The sequence below is a fragment of the Falco peregrinus genome, chromosome 1 (genome assembly GCF_023634155.1).
Source record: "Falco peregrinus isolate bFalPer1 chromosome 1, bFalPer1.pri, whole genome shotgun sequence".
Taxonomy (NCBI): Eukaryota; Metazoa; Chordata; class Aves; order Falconiformes; family Falconidae; genus Falco; species Falco peregrinus.
This window is the reverse complement of record NC_073721.1, coordinates 84,993,407-85,019,256: the sequence shown is the minus strand read 5'-3', so window position 1 is coordinate 85,019,256 and position 25,850 is coordinate 84,993,407. Positions and strand designations below refer to the sequence as shown.

Below are 25,850 nucleotides of genomic sequence, written 5' to 3'. Positions count from 1 at the left end.
TATGTTGCTGTGTCTGTGGTCATAAACCTTCTGCTTAAGAAATGCTAGGCTGAATGACTAATATAAATTTCTTTTTTTTTTTTTTTATGACATACTTGGGGGGGAGGGGAGAGAAAAAAGAAAAAAAAAAAGCCTGCTTGTTACTCAGAGTAAGATTAACTTCCCCAGAAATGGATAGGTTTCCCATATAGGAAAGAATGCAGGAAATGTTTTTGCATCCCTTTTAAAGAGTGAGTAATCCTAAAGCCATTTTCTTCATTTTACTATGCATTTGAAAGCGATTTGTTTTGCTAGCATAATCTAAAGGTGTTAAAATGCTCTAATCCCCTTTTGCAGAGTAGGTACTGATTTATTGCAAAGTTTAATTTCTTCCTTAAATACTGACGAGTGCCACATTTTCTCTCTAGGCTATGACAATGGTAGATTATTAATGCTTTGGCTATGCAATGGAAAATCATCTTCTGAAATCCCGCAACTGTTCACACTCCATCTGCCTGAAGAGTTTAAAGTAAAACACTCTACTCCTGAGCACTCCCACCCAGCTTTCAGAGAAACTCCCTCTAACCCACCATAAAACAAGACAGTTAACAAGTTTGGTTTTATTAGTAAAACAAAACTATTTTTTATATTTTGACACAGAGAAAATTAACCGATTATGAGTGAAAATGATCGGCAGGCTTTTATACAGTAAAAAATCAGAACCAGCTGCTTGGTGCAGAAGGTTAATTAATACTCCAGTTTTTCTTCTTAACAAAGAGGGGTGACACTTTTTTTAAGGGAAGAAAAAAATACCCCAGCAAAATTTTGATCATCCGTTTCTCTATAAGAAAAATTACATAGAAATGGAGAAAATTTTAGGCACAGGAATAATCAGCTATTTCATCAGAATTACATGAAAGAGCCTTGCAGATTGTTTAAGATCTTCAGTATTTCCACTGACTATTTCCACGGCAGTTATTCACTTTTAAGAGCACTAAACTCACACTAAATTCAACAGAAATAAAGAAGTGTGTGTATGCATGGATGAAAAATAAATAAATATATAAACAAGCAAGCAATTTAGTGTGTGCAACAGCAAAAGTTAAAAGTTCGCATTTCACTGCCAGGACATAAAATGAACTGCTAGTTATTTTGCCAGTTGTCATAAAATATATTAGCTTCATCTGTGCAAGTTACCAACACAACACATACACACACACAAACACATATACACAGAATTATTACCAAGTTTCATAGCACATACCTTTTATAGGAGAAAAAAACCCAAACTCACTATTTGTTTTATGAGTAAATCAAAAGAATTTACTTACCACAGCTGGGGGATCATTCCATTCTTCATAAGAAACGGCAGCATATGGGTAAATTCTATCATTGATAATCTGAAGAGTAGCAAGAGCAATTGCTTTCATTGATTGAAAATATGCTTCCCAGAACCACCTTGCCTGTGAAGAGAATAAAGTTCACTTTCACATTGCACAGATCCGGTGCTTAATAATAAGTTTTGGCTTGCCATGCACGATCTCTTCCATGCAGTCTACATGTCAGGTGGAAATTAAATTAGGAGGCATGTTTATTGTAGCTAGGATATTTCCATAGGGCCTGAAGGCTTCAAACTCAACTCCACCCCAAAAAAAACCCCAGGACTTAAGAGCCAATAAAAAGAAGCAGCAGCATTACTTTCCAAGTGATTAAACAGAATAAGAATACTTGAAGGAATCAGTTACTCTCACATTTTTACCATGTCTTCCTCCTGAAAAATGTCAAAAGCACTTTGACCACAGAACAGAAGAAATTGCTGTTATTCTCAGTTTTTCCAAGGCAGAGGACTCCACTTGCAGCTGAACAGCCAAATGAAAGCATGCAGCCTAGAAAGTGACACCTGATCAGCCATAGAATTTCAGTATTCATGAATTCATGAATTCTACCAAACTAATAGCTTCCCAAGTCTTCCAAAAACCTAGTATCATTTATACAAGTAAATCTTAAGATTTTTACATAAAATCACATGCCAATTTGTTACAATCAATAATCCAAGCTAATTTACAACATGGGCAGTGTAAAACTGCTGAAATTAAGCATGTGATTTTCTTATTCACAGATGCACTTCATTTCACATGAGTTGTTTTCAAGCTAAGGTCCTACCTGGCGAGTTTTCATTCTGTCCCAGTTTCTGTGTAAGACAGAAATGCTGGAAGAAAAGCAGGGGTTTGGAAATGAAAATGCTGACTTATCTGATTCTCTGCTAGAGACATAAACATACTTTTAAAATGCCTAGAACCATCAAATGATCCTGTAGGATCCCATCCAACCCAGAAGGAAACACGCTTTGCCAATAAATGTAGTCCAAGAGTTTTGGCCCAAGAGATAAGAATTTTTTCAACGTAATTTTTCTTCAGGAAATGTCAGTACCTTCAAGTGTCCAGAATGTAATTTAATTTCCAGTCTCTCTATGGTTCAATATCAACTATAAAAGTAGGTGTCTGCACCTAGGTAGTAGAAAAATTAAAAGACATTTTTTCATTAATTGGAAGCTTAAGAGGCTTTCAGAGCCAGAATGCAATAACCGAAGACAACATACAAATTTGGGCAAGTGATATTTTACTCTTGCTACAGCTTCCTTAGACAGCAAAAAGGCTCTACAGACAGGCTGGTTTTATTCATGTCCTATGTGGATATTAAATAATATTATTTAGCATATTAAGTTACTGAAGGAATATGAAGGTTTTGGAGGTACAGACTTTAAGATGAACCAAAAATCCCTCTCAATTAGCTGTTGTTAAAAAGTTGCCAGTGTGTCTAACTGTGCAGGTCATTACTTTTTAATAGAAGACAAAGAGTGATTCTATGTGTACACTTTGTGCTGGAGTATTCCTAAGATAAAAAACAGCGTACAGGAAAGATCACAAGTAGGAATGCAAATTCATAACCCAACTTGATTCATGCATATGCTACCCTGCACTTTAGTCTGAGTGAAAGCTATGTGACTCAGAACTAAAGACCTGTTGCTTTAGTATCAGTGGTAACACTCTATTATGTGTGTAGCTGGTAGAACAAGTTCTTCAGAATAGTTCTGTGAACATTTCAGATGAAAAAATGCATGTTACAATTAAAAAAAAGCAAACTATGAAAGAGGTAAGTGCTCTCCAGAGCACTACTTTTGTTGCAAGGAAACTGATGAGTATATCCAAAAATTACAATTCCCTGGAGCTTGTCATCCAGAGAGAGCGCAAAGCAATTTCCCTCAAGAATGGAATCACTTCCCTCTCCTTTTCTCTCTCCCTCCCTTTCCCTTTCTCCTTTAACAGCTGGAAAACAGGCTGATTACCAAGAACATAGAGCAAAATGAATATTACATCCAACTGTAAAAGCAGAAGAATTATATAAACAGGTAAGAATAATTAACGTCTGCCTTCCTAAAACACCAAAAAGACACTAAATAAAGCAAACATCACATGCTAAGCAAAGTATTCCTTTCGCCATGCCCATTTCTTAAGAAAAATGTATTATTCGGAACTTGGCAGCAACTGATTTAAAAAGAAAACAGGAAGCAGATTAAGAACTAAAATCAACCAAAGCAGTTAATCTCTCTATTTAAGCATCCTAAATAAACAAGAGTAAGAACACAGATTTCTAATTTCATTTTCACATTAGGCAAGAGTTTAGAACCACTGCTATAAGCAGCACTAAGCAGGAAGGAGAAATTACTTTATGTAACTTTTTAACATATAACTTTATAAAGCAATTAAGTAGCTATTAATTGTGTGAAATACACACAGGATTGTGTATTGCGTTGTTATTAAAGACAGCTTTCCTATACTGTTCTGACTCTTAAGTATTAATACTGTAATACCTGTGATTATCTAACTTTGTAATAATCAAAGTTGGCTTTCTTCCTTCAGCAAAACTAGGATGGATGTTATCTAGCTTCTCTTTCCTGAAAGAACGCTTGCAATGTCAAGCAAGATTACACCTTTATATCAGAAGCAAAACTAGAGACAATGGCAGAGGGAACTTACTTTTTTTTAAACTAATATTTATGTAATTAATCTTTTGTAAAGAGCTAGAAAAGTGTTCCCACAGTTGGTCATAATTTTCTGGAGTTGTGTTTCTTTAAGGCAGAACTCAAAACCTTCTAAGGGGATTCAAAGTCTCCAAACAGATGTTTCAGGGTCTCATTACTTCCTCCACACCTTGTTTGCTTTTATAAAGCAGAACTGATTAACATGGCTTGCTAGTGTCTGCTGCTCAGCATGTGAAGTTACTAAACATTTTGGGAAAGTTTTCTGTTGGGAAGATGTATGTCGATTCCATTTGAAATGTATTTTCTGCTCTACTTGGTGAGGTTGAAAAGCTTACATTGGAATGTAACACATACCTAGCAGGGGGGATAAAATCCCAAGAATACGTTTGGGATACAGGAGAGAAAAACACCACCAAAACCCCAAACCAAAATAAAAAAGAAAAAGAAGAGAGAAAACTCTGTTCCTGACTCCTATGCCAACTGTCTTAGTATTCTCACACAGTTTTTCTGACTTGCCCATTTCTCTTTTCCGTATCTATGAAATCAGAAGACTAATGGTTATATACTCCAGAGTAGCTTAAATACACTGGGTAATGTTTTTAAGGTATGGCAATTGTAACATACTAATTAGAGCTACCTGGAAGCCTTTCAGGATCTTGAAATGATGATCCATAATTACAGATCTTGTCTTCCACATATCATAGTTGTAGACTGTGTATAATCAATGCTATGATCAGACTAACCCTCCTTTCAACCTGAACTGAAATTAACTCCTAGCAGTCTGCCTGATGAGGTTTCAGAATTTTCTAAGGAAATACACTATGTGGACCACAGACTTGTATGCCTAAATATTGCTTAGGTCACAGGCAATCTAAATTGTAAATAGAGATCAAACATGTACTTTGTACAACTGCCAAAACAACACAGATGAACATGTTAACCTACAGGATGTTGTTCTCAGTGTATGGCTTACCAGGAATTGCAAACAGGTATTTAAGAAACACACCTTCTCTTTCCCTTCTACATTTCTAGATAAATAGGAAATCTAGGATAGATCCAAGATGAAAGACAGAAAAACATTACTTTCTATAGCAGTTTTACCAATGTGTGGAAGAGTTAAATGTAGAGTGCTGAACAACTTGACTGAGAATAAGAAATACATTATATTACTGGGTTGCCCAATGGGTTGGAAGTGATTCCCCATGAAATTAATTCATCTGAATTCAATTTCTGCAGAAAATTTTACAAAGCCAACATAGCCTCACCGTGGAGGCCAAAGACTGAAGGAATTGAGACCAAACCCTCCCCTCTCTCCAAGAGGTGAGCTCTGCAGACCAAGGTCACAAGCATGGGCATGCCAGTAAGAAGATCTAAGTTGTTCCCCTTCCTTCCTCCCCACCTCACTTTCAACTGCCACGTCCTCATTAGATCGGCCATGAAAACCCACCACTTTCTGTAAGGGCTAAAATTACAGGCTTAAATATACAACATAGAGGTATTAATTATCACAAACACATATGCACACCTTGAGGAACACTAGCAGTATCTGTAAGACAGAAGAAAAAGTTTAAAACCTTTGTTTTCTTCCTTGAAACTGTAGATGGTATGGGGAATTCTGTGTTCCTTCAACCAAGTGAGCAAGTATCCAAACCAAAATTTCAGTTCCACTTGTTTTCAGTTCCAGGATTTTGCTCGTGGACTACAATGCAACTCAATTGACAATATTCAGCACATAACAGTACAGAAAAGAGCTTGGGATGGAAGCATTTGCAGTTATTTTCATAGGAGACAACAGGCAGCAGCATGCAGCAACAGGGTAGCCTAGTCGCAGAAAGTAACATTTATTTAGGTAAGGTGTTATTTTCCTTAGAAATAAACACACTTGGGGGCCTAGCATCTCTTTATAAGCTCTTTACAAGCTACCATAGCATCAGGTTACAGAGTCCATTCATATGATGTTTGTAAGTTCTAGTGTTAATGCCACTAATGGTGCTCCAGTGTAGAGTGCAAGACAGATCAATGTAAATCTTTTGATTAGTTTGTGAAAAGAAAAACACTGGGCATGAGGCAAGGAAAGGAATACTTTCTGTAACATTTAGATCAAGGGGAAAACAGTCCTTGAAACGAACTTTCTAGCCTCCTGTCTTTACACAGCCCATGATTTTGTAGGAGTTGGTAAAGCTAGCAAAAGGAGAAAAAACAAGATTCACAGAAGAGTAGTAAAAGTTAACTGCCCATAAACCACCACTTCTCTCAGCTTTTAGGTCAGGCGCCATGATGATTTTGCCCCACTGCAGGAGTTCGGTGTTTCTAAAATGCCTTGAAAAGGTTTACGAGGCCTTGAAATATAACCATTTTCACATTGGCTGGGCTGACTCTACTTAAATGCTTTCCCTTCTCAATGGCTTTTGGTGTTTCTGGTTTTCACTCCCTGACCAGCTGGGTTAGGGAAGTCTGCCCAAAGAAAAGAGCGTAGCCTAGCTGCTGCCACAGCACTTGCCTAGAAGCTTGGCCATCTTACTTTTAACCCTGGTTCTGTTAATTATTTACAGATAAATGCTTGACATTCATATGATTTCTTGCTTCTACTTCAGCCTCTCAGCAGTATGAGTAATATTTACATCACAGAGATGTTGTGAGACTTCAACATCCTAGACTTTTCAGATTTTGGGGTGTATAGAACAGAAAAAAAACGTAACTTTTCTCTCATATCATTTGTAAAAAGAGACCTTAACCTAATAAAGCTAGTAGCTAGCTAACCAATGCTACCAAAGTAACTGACTGGCAATTCTTTGCTAAAACCTGTGCCTTCAGCAGGGATATAAAAGGTACTACAAGAAATACCCACAGCTCTGCTGTGCATCTAACAGCTCTGGACATGGAAGTTCATCCACTAAGACCTGCAAGGTTTTAAGGTACCTGTGATTCTGTAACATAATCAAATGTTTTTTAAGTTGCTGAGATCTAACAAGTTATTGCCCATCAAGCAAGCTACTATACTTGGTCACAGACAAATTTTGGGTGTAGACTGAGGACTCTATAATCCCAAATTCCCATGTTTTTCTGCCTATGAATTGTAATTGTGAGCCCTTTGGTTTTTTGGACTGCTTTACTGTTTCTACAGCTGGTTCCCTGTTCCAGCCATGTCTTTGCTGATCACACATGTCACTTCTAGTATGCCATTCTGCAGCAAAGATGATACCAGCTGGGTCACCTAACACCACTGCCATCTTTGTTTCTCTACATAGGCTTACAAGAAACCCTCAGAAGACTTTATACTATTAAGAATTAGAGAGTATTTTTGTTTCTAGAAAGCAATAAAAATTTGGGCTTTAAAAAGAGGTGCTTACTTGGTTTAGGACCCTTAGCAATATCACACACTTAAACATGGCTGGCTCAATCTTCTCTCTGTACAATGTGTGGAAAAAAAATAGGGTCATTCACAGAGAAATTTAGAGCTCTGGTGCCTTAAAATACCTCCTGAAAAACCTGTTCTCCTATTAAGAGAGCATGAGAGGACAGACTAAGTGACTAACCGTGGGCCACGATACTTCTCCCCATTAAAGCCCTAACCTCTAAAATTATCTGAGGGCCCTCTCATTTTTGCAGGAGGTATGAAGATTTGAAATGAGAACAACCAATAATGTAGGCTTTTTTCAAGAATGTATACATTTTTGAAAAATAATTCATGTGTTTCAGGTTATGGAAAAATGTAAGAGAGCCATGCCCTGAAAAGTTCACTCACTTTTGGGGTGCCAATACAGTTACCCAAACTGGAGGTAACCTCTTTAGAAATTGCAATCAAAGTAAAGATCAGATTCTTGTCTCCATAAGTAGACTACTATGTAGGAATTCTAAGAGTTAATCCACTAAATCCATGGAATACTGGTAAAATCATGCTAACTTGTCTAAAGCTGAAGTTTCCCAAATTATTTTCATGTTTTATAGAAGATCAAATGAAAAGCACCTTTCACATTTGACCTAAGCTAGTTGTGTCTATTTCTCAACACGGACCTACCCAAGAAAAGCAGCAGCAGAGGCATCGTATAAAGAATGCTCATAACAGCAGCATGCCACTTTTAAAGCTAAAAAATGGGGGTAGCAAGGAATTGTACTTTTGGGGGTGTCTGATCGCTTCAGACAGACTAATCCATAATTCAACATTGGGTTTTCCTGAAGCTCAAACCGTAAGTTTCTCTACAAGGGAAAAAGAGGAATGGGCAGTAGAACAATGCACAGCACATACAGTTGTTTCCAGTTAGCTAAGGTTTGCTTCTAATGGAACACAACATTCTTTTGTTTCTGAATTTTCATTCTATCTTTCAAGTCTTGTTTCTGGGCTATGCACGATTGCCAAATAAAGCCCTGAAAATATTCATCTATTTAATTTATATGAGTGGTCTAGAGAGCTATATTTGTTATCTACATGACAGTTCTGCAGGACAAGCAAGCAAAATAATGATTTGTATCATTACAGTCCTGTATTTTAAGAAAGAGATTCTAGACAGACATTTTGTGTTGCTGTTTTTTATTGTAATTCAGTCTCAAAACCTCTTCAAAAGTAAAGCAGTAGATGGACTGAATCACCAGACTCAATATTCTCCACCGTTGCAATTTCAGCCATGAAATATTGCCTACTTCAGACACAACAGAAAGTGAAAACTAGTCTTTCCACTATTCAAATTTCTTCCCCGCACCCCCCCCCCCCCCCCCCCCCCATTTTGAAGCTGCCAATCCATAAGGGCACAGAGGTTCAAAATGCTAGTCTTGCCCTTCAGATACCAGCCACTTGGGAGCAACTCACTTCTGGCTCTTAGTTTTATTGATATATATGCTGACTTCTAAGAGCTAAAGGTAAAGGAAAATGTTAGTGCAAGCACAGATATTAATCTTAGGCTTCTTGCACTGCAGTCTTCTTCAGACTCTCCTCCTTGGCGCTTTGAAAAGAATCGCTTGTATGAGTTATAGTAACTCACATGTACAACACATACTATGTATATATTAGAATGGTTCCTTGAGGCATAACTGTTAAAGTTGACATTTTGAGTCCTGTTACCATACTTTCACATAATTTGTGGGGGTTTGGTTTTTTGTTTTTGTGGGTTTTGGCTTTTTTTTTTTTAAGGTGTTTATCTTCTGTTATGAATAGAAAGATCTGGGTCAAATATATGACAAAGAAGAAGCTATTTTCAACAGAAAAGTTGTCATTTTCTCTCATGAAATGGTAGCATTTTACAATTTTGAAATCCTGCATCATCTTGACCTCTAAAATACAGACTTCTGCTATCCCTTGTCCTCCTGATAGTAACTTTGTTTTAAAAATAGCAAGAACATAAGACTTGAGGAGATAAAACCACCACTTAGCACTGGCGCTCTCCCCTCCCTCCATATATGTCTGCACATCAGACTTGCTGCTTTGATTAATGAGTATGTTGGCTTCACAACTCTGTTGCAGAAGGCAACATTGCATAAGCCAGGAAATCTGACTTACTGCCCTGGCACCCTACAAATCCACTGCCAAAATACATTTTAGTTATGGAGCCAACACATAGATACCAGACCTACGAGCAGCAAGGAACCTCCCCACTCTCAGCTGTGGCTGGAAATACTGTCACAAAGCATGGAGACAGAGCCAGTGAAGAGAGCAGGAAGATGAGGAAAAAAAGCAAAGTGCTTTAAAAACACATAATGTAAAAATGGCTACCATTTATTGAATTCCCTTTGGTCCCAAAGAGCTTTCAGTTCTGTCTTCCTATTTAGAGGCAAATTACATGAAATACCACAGGTGTAAAACAGGTCCTCCTCTGCCTTCCAGATAGTCATATCTAAATAATCACCACTGATAATGCTGTAAAGATACACAAAAAATAACAGCCCACTCTTCCCTCCAGTTTCAGGAGTTTGTAGGGCTCCCTAATTACTCCAGCTTCACCAGACTGTTACTGTGAAAGGCTACTCGGATCTGTACCATCCTTTTTATAAGTTTGTCCTTTGCACAGTCCCTGTTGACAACATGGAAACAGACCTACGGTGAGCTAGACTTATGCTATCATTGATTCAACAGCAGTCTAGAAAATAAATAACATGTATGCAATTGCAGGGAATATTCAACTACTGTATGACCAAGCTGGGGGGTGGGGGTATATTTTAGCCACATTTCTTGACAAATGATGGACAGCTCCTGAAACTGAAAGCAATAGGTTTCTAGTCCTAGGGGTATTGCCTTCAAATATGTCTATGTTCTCAGGGTAGATCAGTTTTCCCTGCTGCAGGCATCCTGCTGAGAGGTGAGGTCCCAAGCAAAACACAGGAATCTGACTGCAAGCCTTTGAGGTGGCAGGAGCCAAGGGAGGTTCAAAGACAAGGCTGGCTGGTGGGCAGCACCTCTGAGTATTGCAGAGGTTAGAGGTTAGTAAAGCAGGAGCCACTGGCCAATAAAACAGTGTTTGGAGAGCCCACTCTACAGATAAATTGGGGATCTGTTTACACCTTTCCCAGCTTTCTGAGTTACACACACTGATGCTTCCCACTGTGATCTTGTCCTATGTCCACCAGTATCTCCCCTCCTCAGCAGCTGCCTTGCTTTCTGCCGGTTGGCTTTATAACATTGGCTAAAGGATGCTTGGAAACTTTTAATCAGCATCCAGCATAAAAAATAAATAAATAAAAGCACAACTGCTTTTATTTGTGTCAACTGCTGCAACAAGATCTGTCTTGTTTGAGATTTCCCATGACTGCTGTACTAATGCTGGGAGAATAGAAGCTTAAATTCCCTTGATTAGAGAAGCTAAACACAAAGCTAGCTCAGTGCCAATCACACACATGAAAGGACAGCTTTTTGAAGCAAGCAAAAAAAAAAATCTAGGTAGAGTTACCACCATATTACAGCAGTCAAAAATCAGTACATACCTCAATTTCAGAGCTTAAGCTCTGTATCAGGAAGGACTTGCCCTTTTGATGAAGACGTGTTTTGCTCAATTTCCTGTAAGCTGTATAGTTCTATTTTATATAAGCATAAACATACCCATACCCCCATACACACAGTTCTCAACATTGGACAACTTTAACCACAGACATTACTGCCATCATTGCTTGAATACAGATATATTTTACTGACTTCTGCAAGGACAAAAGCTGAAGGACTGGCAGTCATGGGTTTTTTTTGCCCCATATCTACAGCAAAAATTCAGTTTAGGACATGGTGCTGTTTTCTTCCTTCACACCTTAAAAATAACTGATCTTAGCTCAAGCTATGTAAAAACACCTCATTCTTCATGTCTCAAATTATGCATGGTTGTAAACTGTCTGATGAAATAGATAAGGTGATTAATAACTGTTGGTTGTGATAATACTGCATGGTGGTCATGCTGCAATAGAACAAGATTGAAAATAATTTTACATGGACAAAATAATTGATAGATATCAGAATTACTTATTTCTTCTTGGCAAACATCTGAAATAGCATGCTAAAGAGGAATATTCTTTGCTGGATGAAGCTGGATTCTGTAAAAAAGAGAAGTAATCGCCAAGATAAACATTAAAGCTTACTACAGAAGTCCTTGCTACCCCAAAAAAGATGGAAAGTATGCCACCAATCAGCATTTGCCTCTTTATTCTATATTAATCTTTTGCTTCAACTGAATGATTAGAAATGTGAGCAAGGAGTTGTTTTCCCTTTCCCCTCCATACATAACGCCTCTGCAATAGATGGAACTCACGTCTCAGGAGATTTCTGAAGCACTGGCTACTAACACAGGTAGCAACAGATCAGAAACAAAACAAGTGGTGCAAGGAAGAGCACAGAGCCTGGGCTTGGTGCTGCTAGCTTACAGAAGCGTTTCAGACAGTTGATTAATGGGCGTTGCATTCACGCTCAGGCTTAACCTAATCACCAGATTCAGGATAGGAACGTTTTCCCCAATGCCTCAACAGACACCACTGATATTTTTTGCTTTTTTTTTTGCTACAGTGTTGGGAAACATTTTATAGTAGACTGTGCTGTGTGGGAGAACCAAGATGAAGTATTCTGCGGACCTCCTGGGACCAGAATTCCATTACCAGTTGCAGGAAACTATTTCTTAAGCTTAACTGTAATCTAACAACTTCTATCTGTGATTCCCTACTCCACTACTATAACCTGGAATATGCACACTCTCTATAATCCTCCTCTCCAGAGCATCTGTACAGATTTAAGCCGCTACCAGGACAGAATCTATGTGTTCAAAACCAACTAATGCCAGGTGACATTTTCATTTCTAAAGAGCATTCAAAATTGTCAGCTAATGGGAAAAGGTAAGGGAAAAAAATAAAATAAAAAAAAGAGGGGCATAGCTAAAAGGAAGGAGCCAATCCTCACATACAAGTTAGACCATCTGCGAGCCAAAGGGCATTACAGTATCCTAGCCCAGCCCGCTTTACTATTGGTAACAAAGATACCTATATACAGGAAAATTATGCATCTACGAAACTGTTAGATAAATCTGCACAATTTACAAAAGATTAAAGGAAAAGCCATCTAATGTTTCTACAGAACATGTGAAAACTTTGTAACTTAACAGCCAAACATCTGTACTATGTTGTAACGTACATTTAGTCATTAAAACAGTATCCAAGACTTCTAAAATCCATTACTGATATTATGATTTGACCTTGTACAAGTTATTTATGCCTCAATCCATTCATCAGTAAAATGGATACAAGACTGAGGTGTATTTACTGCTAGTATTTAATATATTCACATATAAATTACTACAGTAATGCAGTGTACTTACACTATCTAGGTAAATTCTAAAGTTGCAACTTTCAAAAATGAAGGGCTAAGCGGAGCAAGTGAATTTGATAAAGAAATGTGATGTGATACAGACTAAACAGCAGCAGAGGGAGAGCACAGAGTAACAAAGAATGAGTGACACACCGGGAGAAACGCTTAATCATCCATTTATCTGCAACTAACTGCTTCATATGCATGACAAAGAACATTTCCAAATATTCTTTCAAAAAGTACATGCCTTTCCAGTTTTCAGATCATCTCAGTTTATCTGCAGTCTATCTAAGCTATGTATACCAATCTGCAAAGGGTAAGTACCAGAAGTCCACGTTGCAACAACATACAGACTTCTAAAATACAGGCTCTTAAAATCTAATCTTAAAACCCCCAAAATAATATTGTCTTAAAATAGCACGATTTCCCTTTTACAGCTGGAAGTTTAACCTTTTGTTGTTTAGAGGCTGCAAACCTAGATACAAAGGCAGCACAACTGCATCCATAAAAATTATTAATTGAGGTGCTGATTGTTCTCAAATTTCTGAGCTCTTTCTAAGAGATGCCATGAAGACCACTCCGTAATACAAGCAGCACGAAAACAGTTTTCTTCATTCTGGAAGGCAACATGGCAGGACAGACAACAGGGGGAAAAAAAATATCTAGGACAAGGACAGTCTCTGCAACAAATGAAGAGGGGAGGAGGGAGCAATGAAAGTCTCATATATAAATGCCAAGGATTCTACAACTCCCATGGTGATCCTGGCAGCAAGCCAGGAAAAAGTTTTCTCTTTCTTTGCTGTTTGCAGCAACAAATCTTTCCTCTGGGGGAGGGGTGAGAGGGCTGGAACTAACTTCACTGCATCTGATAAGATGGCAAATTGTCCAGGCCTGACATTTATGGGGGACCCAGAGCTCCGCTGAATCACTCTGGGAGGATTAAAGCAGGGTTAGCCTCTCCAATCACACTCCTTAAAATGCTACAAATGGTAGACAGATGAAAGTTCATTTAAATTTGATAATGATGGGTCTAAAGAACCCCAAGACAGAAGCTGTCCCCTGTCAGGGTAAGAACTGCAGCTGGAAGTTGAATATTCTCATGAAAAAGACTTGTAAAATTCTAACTACTCTCCATGAGCTTCCAGTGTCCAGATATTGAAATGAAGTTCTGTTTAATTGGCTAATAAGAACTAAATCCATCTCCTATGTGAGCTGCACCACCCACTGGAACACCCCCCACCCCACCATTTGCTTTAACTCTATCCAGGACCCTTTCACTGTAAGAATGGGATGTTTCACACGCCTGCAGTGATTGCCTGGAGCCAGCAGAAAGGCTCATATAGCTGTCAGCAAGCTGATAAGAGTTGAAATTACTCTACAGAGCCCTCTTTAAAGAAGAGCCAAAGAAGCACATTAAATGAAAGGGAGGAGGGGTCAGAAGAGCCAGCCACTCATGTTGTTTTAACGTGGCACTAAAACAAGTCATTGATTTATGCATGTGTCTTCAGCTCTGTTTGACCTGGAGTCTGAATTTCTTCAGGTCAGAGCTGAGGCACATGAGACATGCACTAGAAAAACTACAATAGCAAGTATTCTCACTGTGGGAACAAACACTGCAAACTACGTGTTTTCTATTCAGATTTTTAAAATTGCATTTACAGCCTTTTTTAGCTTTTAATTGTCCGCACAGCTGAAAAGACAAGAGGTTGTGATTATCTAAAACTTTAGATAATAAAAAGCAAGAATGCTGCGTGGTTGCTATCTGAGAAAGTATCTTGTGGGGCCTCCAGAACATCAATTATCCATTCATACAAAGGAGGAAACTATGTATCACAGTCCATATTCTCTCACTGAAGTGTCTGGCAGCCAGTGAAGTTAAGATGCCATTTAAAAAAACACTGACGATCCCACAAGGTTATATTCCACAAGGCATTACAACACCAAGGTCTCCTGCAAACTTGAGTCCTGAAGTTGCACCACTGCAACCGCACCAGGTCTGACCAAATGACCCTCTGCTCTGTATTCTGTCTCTGACAATGCTCTGCAACAGGTACCTTAGGAACTCCCACACACAGACACAGCAAGCATAAGCCACCATGTCCCCAAAGTACTTGCCAGCTTCCAGAAGTCTGCAGCTTGGGGACTTGTAAGCCAGAGGGTGTATCTTTGCATTTATCTATGACAGATTTTCCTGCTCTGGAATTCTTCAGTCACCCTTTATGCCAATAAAAACCCTTCAACTCACACAAAATGCTGAAGCAGCGAGTCCTACAGACTACCTACTAGTTCTGAGAAAAGATCATCTCCTCCTTTATTGTTTTAGACCACATTTCCAATAACAAAAGTCCTAGGAAACATCAAATGCAATTGTATCTGACAATGTACAGCTTACCTTGTTCATGACCTTCTTATTTCATAGTTCTGTATTATATTCTTGGTCCTCATCTTATACCCAATCATTCATTTTCAAAATGAAGAGTGTTAGGCTATTTAATCACTCCTCTCATGAAACTTTTCATCACCCTTGTTCTATTATATCCTTTTCAAGATGGGAGAACCATAACTACAGACTGCATTCAGGGTGCTAACATACAACAGATTTACACAGTGGCACAGTATTTTCCATTTTGTTCTCTACCTCTTTTCTAAAAAAATTCTTTATACCAATTTTTTTGAACACAACTGACAATGGAATTAACATTTTTACAGAATTATTTATTACGGCTCTAAGAACTCTTTTCCAAGTGACTGCAGCTAGCTGAGAGGCCATCACTGCCTATGAGAAGACTGTTTTAAATCACATATATACCACTTTCTTTATATACTGAATTTCATTTGCCATTTTCTCATTTGGTCATGCTGTACCTGAATTCCTTTGGCCTAAGATGCATCAGTTTCAAATAAAACTTTTCCCAAAGCAGGATCAGTCATAAGGTGTTTTTATATCACTGTTAGCTTGAGCTGCCAATTTTCCCTTAAAAAGCCAGGCCATTCTGGGGTGCTTACTTTCTACACAGCCATCTAATTTTATGGAATCTCTTATCTCCAGCATTTCCACCTCTTTGTAAGTTTGGTTGAAATTGGGCAGTAACAGAAATTAGAAATCAGCATGCACATTGTATTTGATCATACCCTTATTACCATAGGAAACCAGGACAAAAAGAATTCCTGCACTCAAGAACACTAGCTCTTCAATCTTGTACCATTAGAGTGCAGTGTCATCTACTCTGGTTCCAGACTAGATATTGATTCAAAAGTTTTACTTTTTGTGAGGTGGGAAGTGTTAGAAGTTCAAAAACGGAACAGGCACACAAAGCCTTTATTTGAAAATAAACTCCTTACCTAAAATACATTCAGTGAGAAAGAATGCCTAAATAAACAGAGGAATAACTCTTCTCTTTCCATTGCATAGTACTTTCATATTTTGGGTCTATGCCTTAAGGAGCCTATCTCTGTTAAAAGATTTCCAAGTATGTTGATATTTAGTGAGGAAAAACATTTACAAAATATCTATATATTTAGACAGATTCATCTCACAAAAAGAAGGGAGAAAAGGCACAGAGGCTCAGATATAAGTTGAGGAAAACTTTCATATAAGTTAAAGACATTTACGTATCAACTACAGTGGTGAAACACTTTTCTAGAAATTAACAGGCTTTCAAAGTAGATGTTAGAAAAACTCTTGAGACAGAAACCATACAAGGCATGGCATGGGATAAACAGATACCAGCAAAGTTTTGTTTTATTTTTTTTTCCTTTACCTATTTCACTCTTCCTCAAGAGCAAAACAAAATTTCAAATTTCACATTTCACTCTCTGTCACACAGGTCTATTACATTTACTTCTGTTTCTTGCCCCTCCAATTTTAGAACTCTGCTATTACCTGAGTGCTGGTTTGTGGTACAGAGAAAATGAAAGCATAAGGATGCAGCACCAAGTCTGCTGGATTAGCAGCAGTGCAGCTGAGCTGCTTATCGATTTGCCTCTGGGCACTTCTGCCTGTGTTTCAGACTCCATATGGAAGTATTTTGAGAGGGGGATGGTTCAAAGAAGCTTCAAAGAAAATGAGAATGACAACATTACTGTAGAAAACGGACAAGACAGCAATCCCAGGGATGCAGATATTCATCCAGACTGCTATTAATTTTAGCAGCTCAACTAGCAGAGACTCTTTTTGATGGTCAGTATGTTGGAGTTTGTAAGAGCTATCATATGGTACTCTCCAGTTCTCACAGACATAGGCTGTACGTGTAGTATTGAAAATAAGTTAACAATTTTTCACAACAGTACAGACTAAGCTATGAGGACAGAAACTATTTCCTTCTTTGAGGAAAGTCAGGAAACTGAACCACGAATGATGTAGGGCAAAATGTTCTGCAAGTTTGAACAGTAAGTGTCAGTTACTATGGCTAATCTCTAGAGATCTCAGCACAATCAGGTATAATGCAGGACAGTTAGAAATTAATTCTGATTTCCCACACTCCAGCTCTGCCTAAACCAATAAATCTCTTTCCTGGTTTATACCATGTACTGTCTGAAAAAACAACTGAGCAAAATGAAGTTGTATTATAGGAAATCACAGCACAGGTCATACCAGCCATAGATCCTAGGAGATGATGACTCCAAAACTAAAGCACCTGTATTTCATCCTCTTCATGAAGTATTGTGTGATGCTCACGATCAGCATACAAACTATAAGAAAATATTTCCAAATATGGGTTCATATATATTTTTAATGGGATGATTTCCCTTTAAAAGCCTTCTTCTCTTCTCCAGCTGATGTATGGCTACAAGTATTTCCAAAAACAAAGCAAAAACTAAGCATAAATAAAATTTTATTCATGAAAAGCAGACAATCTCTTCCAACTTGAAAAAAAATTTATATGTATGTTTGTGTATATGTATATATTTCAACCTTGATCCATGATCTCCAGAGAATCAACTGCTATAAAATACTACAAAAAGAGTACCTAATCAAAGAAAACTGGCAAGCTAACATTTACAATAACAAGTTTTTTAATTATGAGGTTTTCCAACTAAGGATAAAAATGTCATAATTAAGACAACCACTGAAACCAAAGCGGTTGGACAGCAAGGCTCCCACCCTACAAGGGTTATCAGACCCAGAAAGTCTGATAGGCATGATGAATGCATGCTTTATCCTACTAAAAACCAAGAGAAATTTAGAGCAAGGATTTGTTCTGTTTGGCTGAAAAGATTATGATCTCAACCACACTTATATGTCAGAACATGTCAACTAGTTTCTGAATTTACTGAAAAAAATAAGTTAGTTGGCAGGCACTGGCAAAGCATGTTTTACAAGTCTATGAAAAATGTATTGTCTGCCCTGGTGAAATTTTACGTGCAACAAAACCAGTTTTTTCAATAAAACCTAAACACATCCTAACTGCAAAGGAAACAATGAGATGCTGTATAACAATTTTTGTATCAATTTTAATAAAAGCTCTTTGAACAATCACTTTTTCCTCATTTTAACATCAGTTGTAGACCAATCTTTTTGTAACATATCAAACTCCAAGTGCTTCTCAATGTAAAAACAAGAAAGAACATGACCATTGTAAACTACCTACCTTTGTTTCCACCTTGATACAAACAATGCTTGGTAAAAATTAAAATGGACTGGAAAAACCCAAACATACTGCAAGACTAGCTTCAGTCAGTCCCCTTCCACTTGACAAAAAATAAATATCAAAATATTGTGTATCAAGCATTATTAACCCTTGAAGTTGAAGCAGCAAAATAAAGTAGTTTAAATATTGTTGAGAAATATGGGTTACTTGCAAAACCAGAATATTTTGAAGTTTTCGTTGTCCTTCCATGGCTAATCAGAATAATCAGCTGCTATAGATCACATCTGAAAACATATATAAATCACTCCAGTTCATCTGCACATTCATTCTATAAACAAGTATTAGTTCAGTTTCCTTTTAGGAATTCCTTGCCTGTCAAACAAATGAGAGCACTTATGATAAATTCACTCTGCTTCTGAACTGCCCTTAGCACCAGCTTCCTCAAAAGGTTAATTCCAACTTCAAATTCTTTCTTCTATCATCGCTTTAGCCTTATTTTGTAAATATTTATTCATTAATTCCTGTATATTGTTGCTGCAGTGAAGATAATGAAAAAAACTGGGAAGACATTTTGTCTAGCCAAAAACTCCTAAGATACTTTCCCAAACCATTTAGATCAAAAGAAGCAAGGAAAGGGTGCAACTGCTCCCTACTGTGAGACTGATGATGAGGAAGGATACAAAAATCTGTAGCACAGGTGGAATATTAGTGCATATTTATTAATGAGGAAAAGCAATCAGGTTACTGACTGTCCACATGGTATCAGTCAATAAGTTCTTTTTCACCACATCAGGTAGCTAGAACATAGAAGCATGTATCAGCAGAAGAATTTCACGGATACTTACATTAGGACTTGACCTTGTAAGTAAGGTTGACAGGATGTGAAATGGATAGATAAGATGGATGGATAGATAATGGATAGATAAGATGTTTAAGTAACCTCAATATGCAGACAGAAATAAATTCTCAAAGACAAGAGAAAAAGGGCTCGTGATTTCATTTTGATGCTTCCCACCGTCAGTCAATAGAATCACAGTTTCCAATACGTTCAGTGATGCTTTGAACCCAGTGGCAATGACTACCGCAAACCATTTATAACCCAACAAAATTCAGACACAGACTAGAATTACATTCTGGGTATTAAAATATCTTCTATTTTAACTTAATTTTATGGAGTTACAGATAACAGAGATAACGTATAGATAATCTGAATTGAGGGGATTGTTCTCGGTATGCTTCATTGGAATGTTTAGGCTTTTTTAGTTTGTTTCTTTGGGCTGGTTTGTTGTTGTTTGGTGTTTTTTTTTTTTACATACTAGTGTTGTTTCCTGACTTCACACATTAAAATCACTGTTTAAGCTGTTTACAATGTCAAGTGCATTCTCCACAGAAAGACAACACTATCCTGAAATGATTATTTTATAATATTAGTAAAATGGACAAGAAAATCAATGCACACTTTAACAGACTATTAATGTCAGTTTTAAAGCTTTATTAGCCAAAACTCCCTAGTGTTAACATCTCTTCATTCACGTCAGAGAAAAAAAGAAAATAAAGCAAAATTATGTTTCTAGGAGCTGTAACAGTAAAGCTACTTTTTTCAACTGCCATCCCCGGTGGCAACTGGTTTTGCCAATGGGCCCGAGCAAAAAAGTTCATTTGTGTGAAGGCACTAAAGAGAAAGGAGACCTCTGATGGCCGCTGTAATACTTGCAGATTCTCTGTACAGAGAATGAAGTGAAGCTGGCAACAGAATTCCTGTATGAAAAGGTATTTACTGCTAAATTTGAGAGTCTCTTCTCCACACATATCCAGTATTAATACACTGTGGAGCTTTTAACACTGTCTAGGTAGAAGTAACTAGAGCGTTGTAGGCTACACCCCGAAAAATGGTGCCTTGGGTCATTTTTCACAAGGACCATACAAAAGATGACTGTCACTAAAGTTGGGTAAGGGAGTTTCAGAAACATGTCTTCACAATTCTTGCAGATATCTGACCACAGAAATCCCATGCATCTTTAAAAGTCAGCTGAGATGAGATAGTTTTTCCCTACATACCCAGCTTTTGCTTTCTCTATGCCTCAGTTCCTCATTGGGATAAACAATAAGAACATTATCTCCCTACCTCGTAACAATATATGCTCAAGTACAACAAGGTGACAAGAATGAAAGGTCCTAGGTACAAGTTTCCCATATAGCACAACGCCTTCTTCGCAGGCCCAAAAATGTTCATCTATATATTCCAGCCACCAAAAGAACAACATGGTTGAATCCCATCCCTGAATCTGACAATAAAACTCTTCACACTTCATGAAAATCCTCACACAGCTAACAGTCCTCAGCTTACACTTCATGTGCAAGCTGTACAATTAAAGCAACTGATGATGATATTGTCCATAATGGCAAAGCTAATAAATATGAATTTCTATCAACTGGAGTAAACTAGAAGAGGTTTCCTTTTGACTATATACCCAGCCAACAGAGACTTCATTCACAAGTTTGGACAGATCGTGATCTCAGCTCTTCCAGTCACCAAATAAGTAAAATTTCCCTCTCAGAGGAACTGTCAACTTAGTTAAAAGTATTTTGGACTTAATGCTTCCCTCACATTTTCAGGCATTAAAATTCATCTACAAACCAAAGCTTCTCTTGAGATACATTTTATTAAAGAAGTTCAAGAGTCTGTAAGTACCATGTAGAAAAAAAGGGAAAAAAAATATACACTGTGATTTCATCAGAAATACGTTAATATATAAGAGTAGGCAGTACACCTGCATTCAGGGACAGCTTCCATCCCAGGGTGCGTTAAGAAAGCACAGGGGACACAAGAAAAAGGGAAATTAATGAAAGAGGAGTTTGATAGGAACTGGCCATCTCCACTCACAGCAAATACCACACAATCTTTACATGAAAAAGCAGATAGTTAAAAACCTCAATTTCACATTTCAGGAGATTTGCCGCAACCCAGGATGGGGAGGCACTGATGATGCTAAAGAACCTATATTACACAACAGCAGGTACATTAACATAGTAGGTTGGAGAAAATCCATCCGGAGTAACTGAACTCTGTCTACTGAAGGGTTCTTCTGCAATCTCAATCATATGCAATACTCTTAACTTCCTGACCTGATGGGTAATGTAGTACTGATCAACAGGTGCTGTTCAACACATTTAGCTGCACCAGTGATGGGTAGACACACAACATTGAAAAGAAAGTAGATGGTCAAATAATCAAAATATTAACATGAGAGTACTTCTGCATGCCAACAGATTTCATAGTAAGGCAGGTGTATGAACATACACTGCAACCATAAATAACGGAAAATAAAGACAGTGCGTTATTTTACCTGTCTTTGCATCTCTTCAATTTGTCGCTGGGGGACACTTTGCAGAATACTGTACATTTCAGGCATCTTTTCTTCAGGGATAACAACAGAGGCCCTATAAGAAACAAAACAAGTGGTAAGACAAGAAGAAATGTCTTAAAAGATGTGAGCTGCTTTTCCAACCCAAATCTTACCCTATTCTACTAAGGCACATTCAGCAGATATTAGCAGAAACAAGCAGTCTTCTCTCAATGTAATTAATTAATTCAGCAGCAGTTCTTTCACAACACTAGCCTGTCTGCCCACAGATAATGCCACAAAAGTCTGTGGACTGATCCATACAAACAATTCAATAAATATGGTAGGGACAGAGACCAGAAATCCTGAATTCTCTTCTCTGGATTCCCACTGACTTGCTGTCAGCTGAGATTTTTGGAGTGACCAAGCACTAATAGCATATACAGTGCAATGTATAAAAACGAGTAATCTTTGTACATATTATCCCAAGATCACGTAACTGGGCATACTGTATGCATGGAAAAATAATCTAAGCTCTTAATACAGTGTATTCAGCTACAAAATAATTATGCCTTTCAGTCTCAAATGAACTTAGGAATCATGATACAATATAAAGAATTTAACATTTACATGATGCAATTTTTAGTATATATTTTCCTTAAAAGAGCTTGAATGCAGACCAGTCCTCACTGAATTCAAGCACAAGATAATAAAGCAAGTCCCTTTTAGAAAAAATACAATTGGCTACAGGATAATCAAATGTTTTGTCATCTCTGCTTCATTTGTTTTCCTCTCTTATTTTTGATGCATAATATATCAAAGGCAAAGACTGCACGTATCATAGTCTGTATTCTATTCCCTGTAACCCCCAGTACACTTGACTGATCACACAGATTTTATTCAAATCACTGAATGCAATGAAGTCTCTTATGCAGTGGTCTGATGTACAACAGTAAGAGTACAGACCTCTTCCAGTCCAGAACCTCAGAGAAAGGTAAAATGTAGGAATCAGCAATGATGACTGGGACACAACCAGCTTGAAGAACATCACTTAGCACAGCCTGTCCCAGACGGGCTCCACGTAGAACTACACAAAACGTAGACTCCTGTCAACAAATGGTATCCAAGGCACAGATGAGGGGAAAAAAAGGAAATGTTACGTTTGTATTACTTGTGTAAGTATATATGCATTATGCTTTCCTGCCCTCCCCCTCACAAAAAAAACAAGTCAAAAGGAAAACAGGCTTGTTCTGTGCAACCAGTGTTTCCTGCATTATTAGCTAGTTTGAAATAATTACCCAACTTTATCTTCTACAAGCTCAAAAATGTCTTAAATGGAGAGATGACAAATCAGCTAATAGGACTATGCTTTATTTTAATGACCGAACTTCAGATTTCTAATTGAGAAAATTCATGGGGAAGACTAAATTAAACATTTTGAAAGTTTGGCATAACAAGATGAGCAACAGCCAACATGAACTAATTGAGTACAAACTGTACGTAGCCAATCTAATTTTCTTAGCAATCCAGCTCTACAGACAGCAGTGAAGTAAGAGATTTCAAATCTCAACTTTAAAAGGCATTTGCCATCTTCGATAGCATTTTCATAGGCAAATTAAGAAAACATGGGCTTCATAAAGCCCTCATAGGCTTTATAGCTACATAAGTTATAGATACAGAACTCTAAGTATAAAGCAGTTAGCAGTGGCTCACAGGTAAAACAGTGATGGGCCAAATAATCCTTCCTAGGTGCAACAGTATTCAATGTGTCCCTTGGTTAACCGAGTAGCAGAATTAAGACCATACCTACTAGATCTGACAATATCTATGATCTTACAGGATTAGCAAGCATAATGGATAATGGAATTAGAGTTTGACATTATATGGATAAATTGACTAAAAAATATATCAATACATACAGGGCTCAACACTTAGATAAAAATAAACAACTGCACAAATATAAAGCATGAAGTAATTGCCTAGGTTTTGCATTTTGCAGAAAAGAACATTTCCTACAAAAGAACACGAAAAGAAAGGGTATTCATATGTCAGCAATGTTTTTCTGTTGAAAAAACAAAACGCTACACCCACAGGTTGTATTAGAATGCAAAAAGAAGTACAATCTATGACATGTGAAGTAATTGCTCTTCTCAGTAATAAAAGACCTCAGACAGAGAAGTGTGTTCAGTCTTGGGCAATGCACTTTCAGGAGAAAAAAAAAAAAAAAAAAAGGATGATTACTTACCTTGAAAGTATGATCTACAAGGAAAGACTGACTATATCAATATTATGTATTCTGAAGGGGTGAGGGCAGGAGGAAGATGGCTAAAGGGAACTTAAAAGATATAAAAAAATTTGCAAAAAGGAAGAACATAATCTACTCACATGTCCACAACACACAAGGCAAAAAGCCATGAGTTTAAACTGCAACAGAGAAGATTTCCTGACTATGCTGCACTCACCCTGTAAACAGGGACTTTAGATCTCACTGCCACTGAGGAATCTTGCTACAGATTCAAGATCACAAAATAAATGCTTGTAGAGTTCAACTACACAAACAAGGAAAAATCCCAAGTCCTAAGAAAAAAATTATAAAGTTGATACAGAGGCTCCCACAGATAAGAAAACATCTTTCCAGCTTGTGTTCTGTGGCCTGAGGAAAAGGAGCCAGGAGGCTCAGCAGGGCAGCAAAACATCAAAATGGAACTAGAAAATACAAGGCGGTTTTCTGGCTCTTCGCTGGTTTCTTAATGCAATTGTAAGACCTGCATTCATGCCCATAGAGTACTAGAAGTCTTGAAAACCTCATCCAAGAGAGGACTGGAAACAGGAAGCATTAGAAACCCAGAAGCCCAAGAGCCTGTCTAGTAAGAAGTCTGTAAAGGCAGCACTGGAAAGGATGAACTGTCATTGCAGTCCCCCTTCCCCCACTCTCAGAGAAGAGGAGAAGGAAAAGAAGGGTGCGGAAATGGAAGAAGCTGAGAGAACGAGCACACCTTTTAACACTGACTCACTAGATCACACAGCAGCAGGTGTAAGAGACTCTAGTAAGGTCTGGGAGAGGAAAAAAACAAAACTCCAGATGTGGACACACATGCTCATCTGCCCAGATAACCATTTTTCCTGTCTAGACAAAGGTTACTATAAATACATCCCCTCGCATCACCACTGTTATCGGCCAGACATTCCAAAGGGAGATGCAGGGCTCTGCAAAGGAAAGTATTTTAACAATCTCGGCATGTGCCAGCCCTCTTCTGAGTTATAAAATCATATATAGCAAGATATAGATACAGGTTCCCTGACTTGCACTCCTCGAGCAATCCAGTCTGTATTTACAGAAATAAAGCCAATAAGTTTGGGTGGGTTTTTTTCCCTTTTGGCTGAAAGTTTAGGACTCAGGGTGACCTCTTCCTCCCTTCCCCCCTCCTCCAGAAGGAATTTTAAACATATTTCCTCCAAAACATAACAGGAGGGGTGGAAACTTTGCCTTTCCTCAGCTTGTTTGTTATTTTATCATCATTTGCTGAAGTTCAAAGACAGATTATGTGCTGGTGGCCACAGACAGAGCACAGTGGCCTATGGCATAACTCACTTCACCACACTACATGCCAAAGCACCTCCCTGTTAGTGAACTGCTAAGAGACACAGGGCTCTGAGAACGCCATCTAGTTTTATCTTCAGTGACACATCAAAAGGCCTTTGGAAGTTGGGCCAAGGCCATGAACCATATTTCACCTAGATATTTTCGTAGCTGCTTGCTGACAAGTCTTCTAGCTTAGTCTGTTATAAACCCTACAGAATTATCTGTATGGATAGCTACTAAACTGCTTACAAAAAATATAATCTGACCAACTCTCCTTAAATGTAGCACTCTCTTTTGCCCCCAAATAAATCTATGCATAAGCTCTTTAAAGTTCATTTTCATCTTCTTCCCAATTGACAAAGCCATCCCCTGTTCCAAGCTTCATCTAGCAAGGCCTGGATTGTCATATGTAAGAAAACAATTCCAAACTCATGCCTGTTGAAGATCATTTTGCCAGTTATTCTGGAGGGTGTAGATTCCAATATTCTTCCCCAATTTTAACGTGAGCAATTTTGTCTGGCCTCCAAAAGTTTCTCCTCCCATTGCTGCT

The 25,850-nt window shown here is 37.9% G+C and overlaps 1 protein-coding gene across 1 annotated transcript in view; it reads right to left on the bottom strand.

The window, feature by feature from the left end:
* EXT2 (exostosin glycosyltransferase 2) overlaps positions 1-25,850 on the bottom strand; it is an 82,130-nt gene that overhangs the window by 44,262 nt on the left and 12,018 nt on the right. The window contains exons 6-8 of the mRNA XM_055803122.1: positions 22,684-22,823; positions 21,721-21,814; positions 1,311-1,442 (exon numbers count right to left, since the gene is read on the bottom strand). Coding sequence (XP_055659097.1) covers positions 1,311-1,442; positions 21,721-21,814; positions 22,684-22,823 — 366 coding nt within the window. The remainder of the gene's footprint in view (positions 1-1,310; positions 1,443-21,720; positions 21,815-22,683; positions 22,824-25,850) is intronic.